Genomic DNA, 17082 nt, shown 5'->3' with positions numbered 1-17082 from the left:
CTACATTTAGAGTCGGTTATTCATTCAGCCTAATGAGAAACTGTAGAACAGATTCAGTTTATATCACAATACCTACATTTCGAGTCGGTTATTCATTCAGCCTAATGAGAAACTGTAGTGGTCTTTGTTCAGAGTTGCTGTGTAATGCTAAGTTTCCAGTTTAAAATGCTGCACTGCTAAGCTGGACTCTATTATTTATTATAAGCTGGACTTTATTATTTATAGAGTTCTTTCAAAAAGTAGCTCAAAGTGCAAGTAAAAAAAAAAAAAAAACAAGCAACGAATAAGTAAATAATAAAAATGAAACAAAAACTATAAATACACAAAATGAGGCAGAATTTTCATTAAAAGCTAAATAATTTTTAGAAGTATAAAACCAAAAAGAGTTTTTTTCTGTATTTCAGAGCAGGTATTTTCCAGAATAAATAAAACTTAAAATAAAACCAATAAATATTGAAATAAATTAAAACATGAAAGTGCATTTGGAGAAAAGAATGAGATTAGTAGTTCAAAGTAAACCCTAAACTTCATCATTTTATTATTTTCTTTATTTTTATAACTACAAAAATACAGAACTCTAAACCATTTCGAAGTAAATAACAGATTTTTCTAAGACTGTCAATTCAGATTAAAAAATGTTTTGTGTTTTAAACGTGTATCAGAACCGCTGCCTCCCTCGGAAGGAGTGTGGTCACCGATTGAGGTTCTGCGTGTCGTCTGGCTCTCTGTTTGTGTTGAAGTGTAGTCTGTGATGTGTTTCAGATTAAAGAGAAGCTGGAGAAGGTTCTGGCGAAGCAGCGAGAGCTGACGGAGAAATGGGATAAACACTGGGAGGAGCTTCAACACAGTGAGTGTCAGATCATAAATCACATCATCACAGCTTCACAAAGAGCTTCAGTTTTACTGACAGAGCTCCATCATAACGCACATGACCACTCCACTGATCCTCAACTCAGAACTGCGTTATTGGCTTGAATACATTAAATTATCCTGTGATTTAAAGTCACATTAAGGTAAGAGCACATTTTATCTTACATATAACAGTATTATGATCAATATATATCCGGCTTATTATTATTCAGTTATTAATATAGAAACATTTTCTGCTGTTACAAATATAAATTATTCAATAACTGCTGTATATTATTCTGTAACAACTAGGAGTTATTTCATATCTATTATATTCAGAAACCACTTTGAATTTTCAACAGCTACTATAAATAAATTAGTATCTCCAATGAATTATTTAGAATTTTTTTAGTATCTACTATGAATTATTCAGTATCTGCTGATTTTTTTAGTATCTACTATCAATTATTAAATATCTGCTATGATTTTTAGTATCTACTATGAATTATTCAGTGTCTGCTGATTTTTTTTTTTTTAGTATCTACTATGAATTATTCAGTATCTGCTGTGCTTTTTAGTATCTACTGTGAATTATTCAGTATCTGCTGATTTTTTTTAGTGTCAACTATGAATTATTCAGTATCTGTTGTTTTTTTTTAGTATCTACTATGAATTATTCAGTGTCTGCTGATTTTTTTAGTATCTACTATGAAGTATTCAGTATCTGCTGATTTTTTTAGTATCTACTATGAATTATTCAGTATCTGCTGTGCATTTTAGTATGTACTGTGAATTATTCAGTATCTGCTGATTTTTTTAGTGTCTACTATGAATTATTCAGTATCTGCTGATTTTTTTTTCTTAGTATCTACTATGAATTAATAAGTATCTACTATGAATTTTCCACTAACAACTTCAGATTCTTCAGTAACTACTGTACTTTAATCAGTACTTTGAAGTATCTCCTAAGTAATTCAGTATTTACTATGAATGATTCAGTATCTACAAATAATTTTCAGTAAGTTACTCAGTATCTAATTAAAAATAACTTGCAGTGTCTTCTATGAATGAGTCAGTATCTGCTATGAATTTTTTAGTATCTTCTAAAAGTTATTAGGTATCGTCTATGAATTATACAGTATCTGCTGTGAAACTAATGTATAGTTTCTGTGGTTAAGAGAGTAAAGAACTGAAGTGTGGATTGTTTGGTTCTCTCTGTGTCTCTCAGTGTTGGAGGTTCATCAGTTTGCTCAGGAGGCTGTGGTAGCTGAAGCATGGCTGACGGCTCAGGAGCCATTCATTAACAGTCAGGAACTGGGCGGCAGTGTGGATGAAGTGGAGCAGCTGATCCGGAGACACGAAGCTTTCCGAAAAGCAGCAGCAACCTGGGAGGAGAGATTCAGCTCATTACGCCGTCTCACTACGGTTAGAGTCCAAACTGACCGCACTCTCGCTGCAAGTCCACTACCTGGCCACTTTATTGGAAACAATCGCTTCTATTTTCACTCACTGGTCATTTTATTAAACACCCACTTTGTATTTCCACTAACTGGCCGCTTCATTGGAAGTGCCTATTTTTATTTCTACTTACTGGCCACTTTAAATTATATATTATTAAAAATCTATACATTATATAGATTTATTTGGTTGTATTATTGTTTTCCCACAACCCTGAGGGAGAAGCGGCTTAGAAAATGTGTGTGTGTGTGTTATTGTTTTAATTTTGATTGTCTAATCTTTGCTCTTTGTATATAATTGTATAACAGACATTGGACCAGAAATCTACCTTATTATGATTACAGAGAATAAATACATGAATTAAATACAGTATTATACAATATAATACAAATACAATATTTTAGTGCAGTAACCCAGTGTAGTTTTTATTTATCAAAGCTATTTTTCAGAATTAAAGCTGTTGTTTTTGTTGTCCCCTCTTGGCTGCAGGTGGAGAAGATAAAAGCTGAGCAGAGTAAGCTCCCGCCGACCCCTCTGCTGGGCCGTAAGGTGTTTTTGGACCCTCAGGACTCCTCTCCAGCCCGCAGCAGCCCCTCCTCCCTCCTCAGACAGACCATCTATGAACAGGGGGAGCCTCGTGGCGAGCGAGTCACCCAGCCTTCTCCCTCATCTGTCGTTCGCAGGCTGGGCTCCACTGTGGCCAATTACACTCCCATCATGAATGGGGCAGCCACTTACCGCATCCAGGAGGCCAGGAACGCCGGGCTGCTCGGGGTAGCCGCCGGTCTGGGAACCACAGCGGAGCCGAAATCCACTCAGATCAAAGCCCAGATCCAGATCCCCATCACACAGCAGAAGATAGAGCACATGCATGAGGCAGTGCGCCCCCTCCTGGAGAGGGAGAGGGATCGTCAGCAGGAGAATGTGATGGCGGAGGTGGTGATGCTCCAGGAGCCCGGTGGAGGCAGAGAGAGGCTAAACAGCGGGCCGCTGGGAAGCGGGAGCAGCAGGTCAGAGCTTCAGGTAGAGCAGCATCCTCCTCCAAGGGAGTCTCGCCTGGAGCGGCAGCTGTCCAACGAGCAGCTGATCCAGGCGCGGAGAGACGAACTCCCCCAGGAGGTGTGGAGGGAAAAGGAGGAGCGGACCCAGAGACGGCTGGAGAGACAGACATCCAGCGAGCAGGAGGGTCCGGCTCACGCATACGAGACCCGCCGGAGAGATAGACACCGACTGGAGCGGCAGGAGAGCAGCGAGCATGATGGCAGGGAGCAGTCAGACCGACGCTCCGGAGGAGGGTGAGACAGCAGAGTGGATAATCCTGTTGCGGATATTGTAATTTTAAGAGTAAAAATTTCTGAAAAGGCTGATTCACTTGAGTAGAAAAGGATTTTCTCCAGTATGTTATTTTCCAATTTGTGAAGTTCTACAAATAAAATTCTGCATTAAAACGTGCAGAAATTAGTCCTTTAACCAGGTGTGCCAAAACATATGCATACCACTGTACCTAAAATTATTAACTTTTGTAATGTTCATGTGATCCACACAGTCACTCTGACAGACTGTAATACACTACAGGAAGCATACGGTGCAATATGGCTTATACTGTTTCATTTAAAAAGCCTCTATAATGTTCGTATGATCCACACAGTCACTCTGACAGACTGTAATACACTACAGGAAGCGTAAGGGGCGATATGGCTTCTTGAGTCTTGACCTCACTCGATTCTTGGGAGTAAATTTTGTGATTATTGTATCATTCAGTTTTCCTATTGACCATTGCAAATATTTGTTTAGTTATTTTTAAATTTTGTTTTAATTTTTTAATTCATTGTTATGTATTTTGTTGGCAGAGACAAAAAGTCCACCTTAGCTGAGATTGTGGAGCAACTGCAAGAGAGAGAAGCTGCACAAGTGAGTCCACCTTAAATGTCCACACAATTCAAAATCTTAAAAACCTTGAGGGCCCAAATCATGGAGAACCGTGTTTATTTACTTATTCGTGAAAGAGTTTAATGTGATTTGTAGATGTTGCCATTGACTCCATATCTGGAAACTGAGCTGAAGCAAAAAGCCTGTTTTGAATTCACAGGAACTGATGTATTTACATAAATCCATCTGCTCAGCCTGCAGCCGTTTAGCCCCAACCACTCACACTAAACCTCTAAGGAGCGTTAAAGGCTGCACAGGTAGATAGATAGATCTACAGATGTATAAATAGAAGAAGTAAATATAATACAATGCACTAAAATCATTATGAAATATAATATGCAGTACAGAAATAAGTAAAATCACATAAATATTATGCAGGTGAAAATGCAGTGGTGCATGTCACGTCCAGTGAATTAACCGAGTGACTAAACACTAAACATATGTAACATGTTAATAGTTGTGCAATATGCCTGGGTGTACACATTTCATAAAATAAGAAATCCTTTTTACTTTTTTACTGTACTCATTTCATTTCACACTTGCATTGCTTTTATTCTAATGATGTATCGTGTTTTCATTTGAAGAAACTGACACTATAAAAACACATGGCTTTCAACAATGTGCTGAATGTCTACGACTTTAGCACAGTACTGAGCGTACATCAGCCTTAAAGGCACAGTAACCAGCCTGTTTAAGTCTCAGGGGTAAAGAGAGGTCTGTAGAAATGGATTTTGGTTGTTTTTGGTTTAGAACACAACATGATCAGCAGTGAAAACCCTAAAATCCAAGAAGAATGTTGGATATGGGCCCTTTAACGCTGTGACCTGCCTTTCAGGCTCGTGGAGAGATCCCCCGCCTCCCGAACGGCTTTCCAGAGAAGACATCTCGGCCAGACCGGCCCCGAGCCCGAGACCGACCCAAACCCCGGCGGAGACCGCGGCCCAAAGAGACGACGGCAGGAGAAACACGGCGGTCTCGATCAGCCCCGGCTCAAAGCAGCCCACCGGTACCCCAACCGCCTACACACACTGCCCAGCACGAGGGCTTCCTCTTCCGCAAGCTCGACATCGAGAGCCAGAAGAAGAGCTCCAACAGGTGGGGCTCAGTCTTCAGACACTGATCCGAGTCTCAGAGCATGAACCCAGCATGCTGACAGCTTCACTCCGATCTATGCCAATCTGGAATTAGCATGATTGTTGATCCAGTTCTTTGCTAACATGAAATCCATTGATGCCTGGGATTCTTGCATAAACATGCAAAACATTTACAATCCAAACAAATTCAGTGCTTTATTTAGGTATTTCTTGTCCTGCCAGATGTCTTGAGAGCTTGGAGAAGCTTGAAAGAGGCACTCGACGAAGCTAACAAAGTAAAAGTTTGGTACCATTTTATTTATTTCGAGTTTCGAGTTCAGTCTCTGGTAGGCCTTAGCAATAAATAAAAAAAAGAGTATTTATAGGATTTCATGTCAATCAGGTTCATGTCAATCATGTTCAATCAGGATTATCAATTATGTATATATCACTGTTACACCTTCTAAGGTGTCTGCTGCACCTTAGACCTGCTTTCTGTGCTGTTTCCTAAGCTTATAAGACTGTTTAGCATTGTGATGTAATAAAAATCTTCAAATAAGGAACACATTTAATAACACGATATTAAGTAGCTCAAAATCTTTTGGTTATAAACGTTTTGAGAGCTGCAAGTACATGCGTTCCTGAGCTCCTTCTGGTGTGGGTTCATGACTCCTTTTTTAAATGATGTGCACAACAGCGACTTGCATACTAACAGCTCGCTCTTGTGGAGAAACTTCTGACTGCTAAACGGACATGAGTGGATGAGCTCTAAAGCTACGTCCATGTGCTTTACATAAAAAACAAGGTGTTTATTGCTGTTGTAGTAGAGAGGATAACAATTCAGCTGTAGATGCCTGTCGGAAATTATGAAGTAGTAGTTGATCCTTTGATCATCTGAACCATGCGGACATTTAAGTTGTTCAGAACATGCTGAAAATCAGGCAGTGTGTGGGAAACCCAGAGACCGTGGGCTTTATTGTAACCTAATGGATTATTAATGCCCATATAAATTCAATCAACAGCAAAAAGGAATAAAAAATAGTACGTATTATTTAATATTATTTCGTAAACTGTTTAAAATTAAACTAGTTTTCTGTCAGTTCTCTTTCCCAACATGGCAATTATGACCACTGATGTAGGCTTGTGATATCATGTGCAATATACCATCGTCTGATCACTGATTGATATACCACATTACCTGCCCAGCTTAAAAATCAATATACTTCCTGGTCAAACTTTGTTCCTAGTATGGCTTGGTAGCATTTGGTAGGAGTAAGTTCTTGGTGTGGTTTGGTGATTTTGGTATGGTTTGGTAGTTTTTGGTATAGTTTGATAGATCTTTATGTGGTTTGATAGTATTTGGTAGGAGGTAGTAGTTCTTGGTATGGTTTGGTAGTCTTTGGTATGGTTTTAGCCTTTGTTTTCGTTTAGTACTTGGTATGATCTGGTCGTTTTAGCTTGTTTTTTTTTTTTTTTTTTTGTATGGTTTGGTTGTTCATGATTGGGCATGATTTAATAGTATTTGGTAGTTCTTGGTCAGTTTGGTTAGTTGTAACACCTGATACAGAATGTTCTGAATCAAGACAGCATATCAGGGTTATATCAGGGCTGAAGTTACACATTAAATGTAAACTTGTTAAAAGAAAAAAGATCGTAAGACACTTGTAATAATGTTTGTGGATCTAAACACTGCAGACGATGTGGTTTCAAATATTTCCTCCAAATTGATTGACAGTTGTGACACATTAAAACACAAAAACAGACTGATACAATCGACAATTAGCTGAAGTATACTTTACTCCTTTGTCCAGGCCTAATGCTCGGTGATGCCATTCAAATTCAAATAACCAGCAGTCAAAGGTCCTAATCCCAATTCACCCCTGGTGCCAACCACTCAGCCCTACCCCTCTGTTTTGTGTGTTCACATCTAGGGGTGGGGCATCCCGATTCTCATTAAGATAGAGGGGTGGGGTGAAGTGTTGGGACTACATGGCCCTCCAATTGGACATTTTTCAGAGATTCCAAACAGAGAGATACGAGAAAAAAGAAAAACCAGCAAGACAGAGAACAAGAGACCAAAGAAACACATATATGTGAAAATTTTCTCTGTTAATAAATTACAATAAACACTGTTTTAACTTACTAATGAGGTTTCAGTGAATTTTGGCCTTTTTTCTTCATAACAAGCAAAAGAAATCATTAATAGCATGCTAATGTCTCGGTAGCTATCTAGCTAACTTTCCCCTTCCACCTTAAATAGTCCAGCAGTTCTGACACCTGAAGCACCACAAAGTAACTGCAGGAACAACAGGAATCTGGAGAATCTCTGACTTCAGCTTCATATCACTGAAGAATCAGGGTTGGGTGATAATAAATAATTGCCCCCCTCTTTGAAGGCGTATGATCCCTAAATGTAACTAAAGCCCAGCAGCGAGGAGCTGAACTTTCCCCTCCTCTGATGTCACTGCAGACGGGCAGGGTCGCCTACAGAGCAGCGCTAGTAGCTGTTAATGAAGTGATGCTCTTTTTATTTGAGGCTCCCATTTCAGAGGGAAGATCTCAACCACTACCCTGCAGTTCAGTTCAGAGGGGTTAGGGTGACACTCGAAAACAAGGGGTATTAAAATTTGTGTAAAAGTGTAAAAAATCTTAAAATAAAAATTTTTCATAACCGTTTTTTTAACCTGCAAATGAAATAACTTGCCATTAGCGCAGCTTGCATCTTGCATGATGACACTTTAGCCACCGCAATCCTTCTTGGTGGATTTGGCTGTGGCAGAAGACCGAGAGCTGCTGTTTCCGAGGCCTGTGAGTATCACATCACGCGCCACCTTCATGGCTTTGCTTCACTCAGCGGAGAATAGCTGCCCTCCACAGCGCCCCCTCAGGCCAACTCACATACCGACTCATTTCACTAATGAGTTGTAGGCACGATTTTTAAGCAGTGGCTGTCCTTCCTTTACGCATGCACATGTAGGGCGACGTACATGTGCACCGAATGCTGTTTATGAGTGGCTGTGTTAGCATACTGGCTAGAAATTAACCAGAATCTTGCTCTCATCTCTTCCATGTTCCCTCGACGTTCCTGGCTGCTGTCCTGCCTCTCCACAAAGGTAAGCCACAGACGTCCAGTGCCGTATTTAAACAGTAACGATCTCCGCAGCTGGTCTGGTCCAGTCCTGCGGGACTGCTCTGCGCTGTTCAGCAGGTGAGTGGCAGTCAGGTGGAAGCTCTGGTGCTCATCGTGGTCTTTGTTCTCTCCCACATTACAGCAGATCTTGGGTGAACCTGTACTGCGTGTTGAATAAGGGTGAGCTTGGTTTCTACAAGGACTCCAAGAACATCACCACGCCCTACAACAACGAGCCGCTTCTCAGCCTCAGCGGCTGCGCCTGCGACATTACCAACGGGTACAAGAAGAAGAAAAATGTCTTCACACTCAAGTAAGACGAGCAATAGAGCAGAAATGTGAATTTTTGACTGGGCGGAAGGAAATCTGACAGTGTTAGCATTGTAATAGCATTAGCTGCCTAGCTGGGTAACGCTACCGGAAATGAGGCAGTCTTACCCTACATGGTAATAACATCTAGATAACATTACCAGAAATTAGTCAGTCCCACCAAACGTGCTAATAGAAGTAGTTACATAACAAGGTAATGTTACCAGAAATGAGGCAGCGCTAGCTTGTATGTTAATAACATTAGCTACCTAGCTATGTGACATTGCCAGAAACGAGGCAGCGCTAGCTTGTATGTTAATAACATTAGCTACCTAGCTAGGTGACATTGTCTGAAACGAGGCACCGCTAGCTTGTTTGTTAATAACATTAGATACCTAGCTATGTGACATTGCCAGAAATGAGGCAGTGCTAGCTTGTATGTTAATAACATTAGCTACCTAGCTAGGTGACAGCGCTAGCTTGTTTGTTAATAACATTAGCTACCTAGCTATGTGACATTGCCAGAAACGAGGCAGTGCTAGCATGTATGTTAATAACATTAGCTACCTAGCTAGGTGACATTGTCTGAAACGAGGCAGCGCTAGCTTGTATGTTAATAACATTAGCTACCTAGCTAGGTGACGTCTGAAATGAGGCAGCGCTAGTATGTTTGTTAATAACATTAGCTACCTAGCTATGTGACATTGCCAGAAACAAGGCAGGGCTAGCTTGTTTGTTGATAACATTAGCTACCTAGCTATGTGACATTGCCAGAAACAAGGCAGGGCTAGCTTGTTTGTTGATAACATTAGCTACCTAGCTAGGTGACATTACCAGAAATGAGGCAGTGCTAGCATGTATGTTAATAATATTAGCTACCTAGCTAGGTGACGTTGCCTGAAACGAGGCAGCGCTAGCATGTATGTTAATAACATTAGCTACCTTGCTAGGTGACGTTGCCTGAAACGAGGCAGCGCTAGCTTGTATGTTAATAACATTAGCTACCTAGCTAGGTGACGTTGCCTGAAACGAGGCAGCGCTAGCATGTATGTTAATAACATTAGCTACCTTGCTAGGTGACGTTGCCAGAAACGAGGCAGCGCTAGCTTGTATGTTAATAACATTAGCTACCTAGCTAGGTGACATTGTCTGAAACGAGGCAGCGCTAGTATGTTTGTTAATAACATTAGCTACCTAGCTATGTGACATTGTCTGAAAACGAGGCAGCGCTAGCTTGTATGTTAATAACATTAGCTACCTAGCTAGGTGACATTGTCTGAAACGAGGCAGCGCTAGCTTGTTTGTTAATAACATTAGCTACCTAGCTATGTGACATTGCCAGAAACGAGGCAGGGCTAGCTTGTTTGTTGATAACATTAGCTACCTAGCTAGGTGACGTTGCCAGAAACGAAGCAGCACTAGCTTGTATGTTAATAACGTTAGCTACTTAGCTAGGTGACGTTGCCAGACACGAAGCAGCGCTAGCTTGTATGTTAATAACATTAGCTACCTAGCTAGGTGACATTGTCTGAAACGAGGCAGCGCTAGCTTGTTTGTTAATAACATTAGCTACCTAGCTAGGTGACATTGTCTGAAACGAGGCAGCGCTAGCTTGTTTGTTAATAACATTAGCTACCTAGCTATGTGACATTGCCAGAAATGAGGCAGTGCTAGCTTGTATGTTAATAACATTAGCTACCTAGCTAGGTGACATTGTCTGAAACGAGGCAGCGCTAGCTTGTTTGTTAATAACATTAGCTACCTAGCTATGTGACATTGCCAGAAACGAGGCAGGGCTAGCATGTATGTTAATAACATTAGCTACCTAGCTAGGTGACGCTGCCAGAAACGAGGCAGCGCTAGCTTGTATGTTAATAACATTAGCTACCTAGCTAGGTGACATTGTCTGAAATGAGGCAGCGCTAGTATGTTTGTTAATAACATTAGCTACCTAGCTATGTGACATTGCCAGAAACAAGGCAGGGCTAGCTTGTTTGTTGATAACATTAGCTACCTAGCTAGGTGACATTACCAGAAATGAGGCAGTGCTAGCATGTATGTTAATAATATTAGCTACCTAGCTAGGTGACGTTGCCTGAAACGAGGCAGTGCTAGCATGTATGTTAATAACATTAGCTACCTTGCTAGGTGACGTTGCCTGAAACGAGGCAGCGCTAGCTTGTATGTTAATAACATTAGCTACCTAGCTAGGTGACGTTGCCTGAAACGAGGCAGCGCTAGCATGTATGTTAATAACATTAGCTACCTTGCTAGGTGACGTTGCCAGAAACGAGGCAGCGCTAGCTTGTATGTTAATAACATTAGCTACCTAGCTAGGTGACATTGTCTGAAAACGAGGCAGCGCTAGCTTGTATGTTAATAACATTAGCTACCTAGCTAGGTGACATTGTCTGAAACGAGGCAGCGCTAGCTTGTTTGTTAATAACATTAGCTACCTAGCTATGTGACATTGCCAGAAACGAGGCAGGGCTAGCTTGTTTGTTGATAACATTAGCTACCTAGCTAGGTGACGTTGCCAGAAACGAAGCAGCACTAGCTTGTATGTTAATAACGTTAGCTACTTAGCTAGGTGACGTTGCCAGAAACGAAGCAGCGCTAGCTTGTATGTTAATAACATTAGCTACCTAGCTAGGTGACGTTGCCTGAAACGAGGCAGCACTAGCATGTATGTTATTAACATTAGCTACCTAGCTATGTGACATTGCCAGAAACGAGGCAGGGCTAGCTTGTTTGTTGATAACATTAGCTACCTAGCTAGGTGACATTGCCAGAAATGAGGCAGTGCTAGCATGTATGTTAATAATATTAGCTACCTAGCTAGGTGACGTTGCCTGAAACGAGGCAGCGCTAGCATGTATGTTATTAACATTAGCTACCTAGCTATGTGACATTGCCAGAAACGAGGCAGGGCTAGCTTGTTTGTTGATAACATTAGCTACCTAGCTAGGTGACATTGCCAGAAATGAGGCAGTGCTAGCATGTATGTTAATAATATTAGCTACCTAGCTAGGTGACGTTGCCTGAAATGAGGCAGCGCTAGCATGTATGTTATTAACATTAGCTACCTACAAAGGTGACGTTGCCAAAAATGAGGCAGCGCTAGCATGTATGTTAATAACGTTAGCTACTTAGCTAGGTGACATTGCCAGAAACGAGGCAGGGCTAGCTTGTTTGTTGATAACATTAGCTACCTAGCTAGGTGACGTTGCCTGAAACGAGGCAGCGCTAGCTTGTATGTTAATAACATTAGCTACCTAGCTATGTGACGTTGCCAGAAACGAAGCAGCACTAGCTTGCATGTTAATAACATTAGCTACCTACCTAGGTGGCGTTGCCAAAAACGAGGCAGCACTAGCATGGATGTTAATAACATTAGCTACTTAGCTAGGTGAAGTTACCAGAAGTGAGGCAGAACTGAGGCCCTCTAAATTTGACTTTAACAAACATTAAATAAACACACATTACTGGCCGCTGCCCTCTAGAGGTGATGGCACCTGTTCTTTGTTTTCGTGATCCGTGACGTATATGAGGAGTTTGATGTATTTGATGGTAATGACTGACTTTACTTTCTTATAATCCTAGAACTAAAGATGGGAGTGAATTCCTGTTCCATGCTAAAGATGAGGTAAGATTTCACATTATATAATCAGAGTTCTCAGTGTATAATCAGAGCTCTGTGTATAATCAGTTGTGAGTATATAATCAGAGTTCTCCGTTTATAATCAGAGTTCTCCGTTTATAATCAGAGTTCTCCGTGTATAATCAGTTCTCAGTGTATAAGCAGTTCTCAGTGTATAATCAGAGTTCCCAGTGTATAAGCAGTTCTCAGTGTATAATCAGAGTTCTCCGTGTATAAGCAGTTCTCAGTGTATAATCAGAGTTCTCCGTGTATAAGCAGTTCTCCGTGTATAAGCAGTTCTCCGTGTATAATCAGAGTTCTCAGTGTATAATCAGAGTTCTCCATGTGTAAGCAGTTCTCAGTGTATAATCAGTTCTCCGTGTATAAGCAGTTCTCCGTGTATAATCAGAGTTCTCAGTGTATAATCAGAGTTCTCCGTGTGTAAGCAGTTCTCAGTGTATAATCAGAGTTCTCAGTGTATAATCAGAGTTCTCAGTGTATAATCAGAGTTCTCAGTGTATAAGCAGTTCTCCGTGTATAAGCAGTTCTCAGTGTATAATCAGAGTTCTCCGTGTATAAGCAGTTCTCAGTGTATAATCAGAGTTCTCCGTGTATAAGCAGTTCTCCATGTATAATCAGAGTTCTCCGTGTGTAAGCAGTTCTCCGTGTATAAGCAGTTCTCAGTGTATAATCAGAGTTCTCAGTGTATAATCAGAGTTCTCAGTGTATAAGCAGTTCTCCGTGTATAAGCAGTTCTCAGTGTATAATCAGAGTTCTCCGTGTATAAGCAGTTCTCCGTGTATAATCAGAGTTCTCCGTGTATAAGCAGTTCTCCGTGTATAAGCAGAGTTCTCCGTGTATAAGCAGTTCTCCGTGTATAATCAGAGTTCTCCGTGTATAAGTAGTTCTCAGTGTATAATCAGAGTTCTCAGTGTATAATCAGAGTTCTCAGTGTATAAGCAGTTCTCAGTGTATAAGCAGTTCTCAGTGTATAATCAGTTCTCCGTGTATAAGCAGTTCTCAGTGTATAATCAGAGTTCTCCGTGTATAATCAGTTCTCCGTGTATAATCAGAGTTCTCCGTGTATAAGCAGTTCTCAGTGTATAATCAGAGTTCTCAGTGTATAAGCAGTTCTCTGTGTATAATCAGAGTTCTCCGTGTATAATCAGTTCTCCGTGTATAATCAGAGTTCTCCGTGTGTAAGCAGTTCTCAGTGTATAATCAGAGTTCTCAGTGTATAATCAGAGTTCTCAGTGTATAATCAGAGTTCTCAGTGTATAAGCAGTTCTCCGTGTATAAGCAGTTCTCAGTGTATAATCAGAGTTCTCCGTGTATAAGCAGTTCTCAGTGTATAATCAGAGTTCTCCGTGTATAAGCAGTTCTCCATGTATAATCAGAGTTCTCCGTGTGTAAGCAGTTCTCCGTGTATAAGCAGTTCTCAGTGTATAATCAGAGTTCTCAGTGTATAATCAGAGTTCTCAGTGTATAAGCAGTTCTCCGTGTATAAGCAGTTCTCAGTGTATAATCAGAGTTCTCCGTGTATAAGCAGTTCTCCGTGTATAATCAGAGTTCTCCGTGTATAAGCAGTTCTCCGTGTATAAGCAGAGTTCTCCGTGTATAAGCAGTTCTCCGTGTATAATCAGAGTTCTCCGTGTATAAGTAGTTCTCAGTGTATAATCAGAGTTCTCAGTGTATAATCAGAGTTCTCAGTGTATAAGCAGTTCTCAGTGTATAAGCAGTTCTCAGTGTATAATCAGTTCTCCGTGTATAAGCAGTTCTCAGTGTATAATCAGAGTTCTCCGTGTATAATCAGTTCTCCGTGTATAATCAGAGTTCTCCGTGTATAAGCAGTTCTCAGTGTATAATCAGAGTTCTCAGTGTATAAGCAGTTCTCTGTGTATAATCAGAGTTCTCCGTGTATAATCAGTTCTCCGTGTATAATCAGAGTTCTCCGTGTATAAGCAGTTCTCAGTGTATAATCAGAGTTCTCAGTGTATAAGCAGTTCTCCGTGTATAATCAGAGTTCTCCGTGTATAAGCAGTTCTCCGTGTATAATCAGAGTTCTCCGTGTATAAGCAGTTCTCCGTGTATAATCAGTTCTCCGTGTATAATCAGAGTTCTCCGTGTATAAGCAGTTCTCAGTGTATAATCAGAGTTCTCAGTGTATAAGCAGTTCTCCGTGTATAATCAGAGTTCTCCGTGTATAAGCAGTTCTCCGTGTATAATCAGAGTTCTCCGTGTATAAGCAGTTCTCAGTATATAATCTTCTCATCCTGCAGGACGATCTTAAGGGATGGACCGCCAGTATCACCACAAGTATTAACGAACACGAGGAGATTGCCAAGTGGGGGCAGCCTCATCATCCTACTACCTCATCCACTGACGAGGGCACGCGGCGGGACGGCAGCAGGGCGGGCGGCTCAGAGAGGGGCGAGAGGTCCGACCGGGCCGACCGGGTCTCCGAACGCTCAGACAAGGGCGAGAAACCAGAGAAGAAAACAGGCAAGAAGAAATGAGCATTGACTCTACAGCGCCCTCTATCCCTCCGAGCTTATAGTGTTCTAAAACAGGACCTGATTGAAATCAGGCAGCCGGACGTGACGTGACTGCGCTGACAGTACGGAGCGCACCGCGCTCTCGCTGTCCGCCGGACTGTGGACTCAACCAGCGTTGAGTGCCCCCTGGTGGCTGCTGGAGAGAACGACACTCGGCAGCCAGCGTATGGGCCAAAGAGCGGTAGGGAGAGGTTAAAAAATAAATAAATAAAAATGAAAATCAAGTTCTGAGAGATGTTACAATGACGTAGCTGATGATATTTATTTTTTAATTTGTTGAAAGACGAATCCTATACATGTAAACTGTCTATTTGTATATCGTGTGTCTCCACATCTAACCTTATCCGATCTAAAGCTGAAGAGAATGGAAATATGCCAAAATTTTCTTACAATTTTGTTTCTTTTTTCTCAGAGGAGCATGTTTGTCTGTTTTTTTTTTTTTTGTTTTTTTTTTTAGTTTTCAGTTCTTTTGCTGTTTTTATACTATTAACTTATTTCGTTCTTCCAAGCTTTTTCGATTCTCTTCTCGACACTTTGTAGACCACAACGACACGACTGACCGTATGATATTGTAAAGCATGTTAAGCAAAACTTTTAACTGGGAATCTAATGGTCTGTTCACAAATAAAGGGAAGCTTATATGTATGAGGGTGTGTCGTGCCTCAAATGTGCTCTGCATGGTTTCCTCTTTATTTTGGAGAAAAGCCCATAGCATTGAAGGGGAATTCCACCCATTTTTTTTTTCAAAAAAAAATCAGAACAACTCAGCGTGTAAACGGAGAAATTCAGAGGGGTTTGGTATGAAATGGTTCAGATTTCAGTGGTGGTGATAGGAACCAGGGATCCCATTTAGAACATGTTCTATATCTATGTGTGTAAGAACCACCGAAACACAATGAAAATTGGAATTTATCCAACAACGGCAATGATAAATCCTCCATTGTTCTGCTCGTGCTCAGCCAGGCTCATTTACATAATGACATGCCCCCAAAATCCATACATGGTGAAAAGGCTGAATTGTATTGTTGAGTAAAAACATTTGGTTCTCACGTGTAAAAATACAATGTTCCATTTAACATGTAAGAAATTAATTATATGGAATATTGTTCCCATCAACAACATTCCATATTAACTCAGAAGAGTCGTGTATGTTCTCTGGTGGTTCTAGATGGTAAATAAAATGTCTATATCTGTGTTGTAGTCATGGCGACGCCTGGTTCCCATCATCACCACTGTAAAGACGTCTGAACCATTTCACACCAATCCCCTCTGAATCTCTCCGTTTACACCTCACACACTGAGTTATGGGGGGATTTTGAGACATTTGGTGGAATTGCACTTTAAAGTCCTTGTTTGCTCCAAATAAAAGCAGAAGTGATGCTGTGTGGTTAAAGACACGAGGTAAGGTAATGCAGGTAATGATAACTCAGGCTTTTCTGTTGAGGCCCTTGTCTTCCTCCTGACGTGCTGAAGAGTGAAATCCCATTGCAATTTGTTTTTAAATGTGCATTTTAGTTGTTTTCTGTTCCTCCACTCTGCAGTATGAAGGCACTGCATGAAAAGAGAATAAACAGTTTCTTAGCAACTGCTTCGCCTGTACTTTCACTTTGTAACAGCTGGAAGCCCACACTGTCGGTCAGAAGTTTGGGGACACCAACATTTTCACTGAGTGTGTTTACATGCACATAAAAATCCAATCACTGCAGAAAAACAGATTTTTTCAGTAATCTAATCAACACGTTTACATGCACTTGAGTAATCAGATAACAGGGAAACTCTAGGTCTACATGAGTAATCAGTAATCAGATTTCTGCTTTACAGCCAGCCAATAAACTCACAAAAGAAGATGTGACATAAACGTAATGTAAATCTCAAATCTCATGCTTTGGCTTTTTCTTAAAAACATCAAACTACTTTACCTGAAAATATGAACAAACATCATCTAGAAGATGAAGAATATTCAAATCCTTCATTTCGTCAAGCATGTAGTCTGTTTCAGTGTCGCTCCACTGGTGCTCATTTCCGGGACCGCCGTCTGTTCCACACGTGCTCAGACTGAGAAATTGGAAAGAAATCAGAGCGATAGTTCACAGCACTGAGAAATCTGACTACTGAGCTGAAATCCAGCCTATTTATCAG

The 17082-nt window shown here is 40.8% G+C and overlaps 1 protein-coding gene across 5 annotated transcripts in view; it reads left to right on the top strand.

Annotated features, from left to right (window-relative positions):
• LOC108412818 (spectrin beta chain, non-erythrocytic 4) overlaps nt 1-15363 on the top strand; it is a 150380-nt gene extending 135017 nt beyond the window's left edge. For 3 of the 5 annotated variants that reach the window (XM_017685042.2, XM_017685039.2, XM_037540231.1), the window contains 8 exons: nt 763-847; nt 2078-2274; nt 2797-3602; nt 4158-4218; nt 5072-5331; nt 8582-8752; nt 12352-12394; nt 14668-15363. In XM_017685042.2, the coding sequence (XP_017540531.1) occupies nt 763-847; nt 2078-2274; nt 2797-3602; nt 4158-4218; nt 5072-5331; nt 8582-8752; nt 12352-12394; nt 14668-14904 (1860 nt within the window). In that variant the 3' untranslated portion in view covers nt 14905-15363. The remainder of the gene's footprint in view (nt 1-762; nt 848-2077; nt 2275-2796; nt 3603-4157; nt 4219-5071; nt 5332-8581; nt 8753-12351; nt 12395-14667) is intronic. The other 2 variants (XM_017685043.2, XM_017685041.2) reach the window with 1 other exon arrangement.
• Nucleotides 15364-17082: the final 1719 nt, after the last annotated feature.

Source organism: Pygocentrus nattereri, chromosome 7, assembly GCF_015220715.1.
Source record: "Pygocentrus nattereri isolate fPygNat1 chromosome 7, fPygNat1.pri, whole genome shotgun sequence".
Taxonomy (NCBI): domain Eukaryota; kingdom Metazoa; phylum Chordata; class Actinopteri; order Characiformes; family Serrasalmidae; genus Pygocentrus; species Pygocentrus nattereri.
This window is presented reverse-complemented; position numbering and strand designations above follow the sequence as displayed.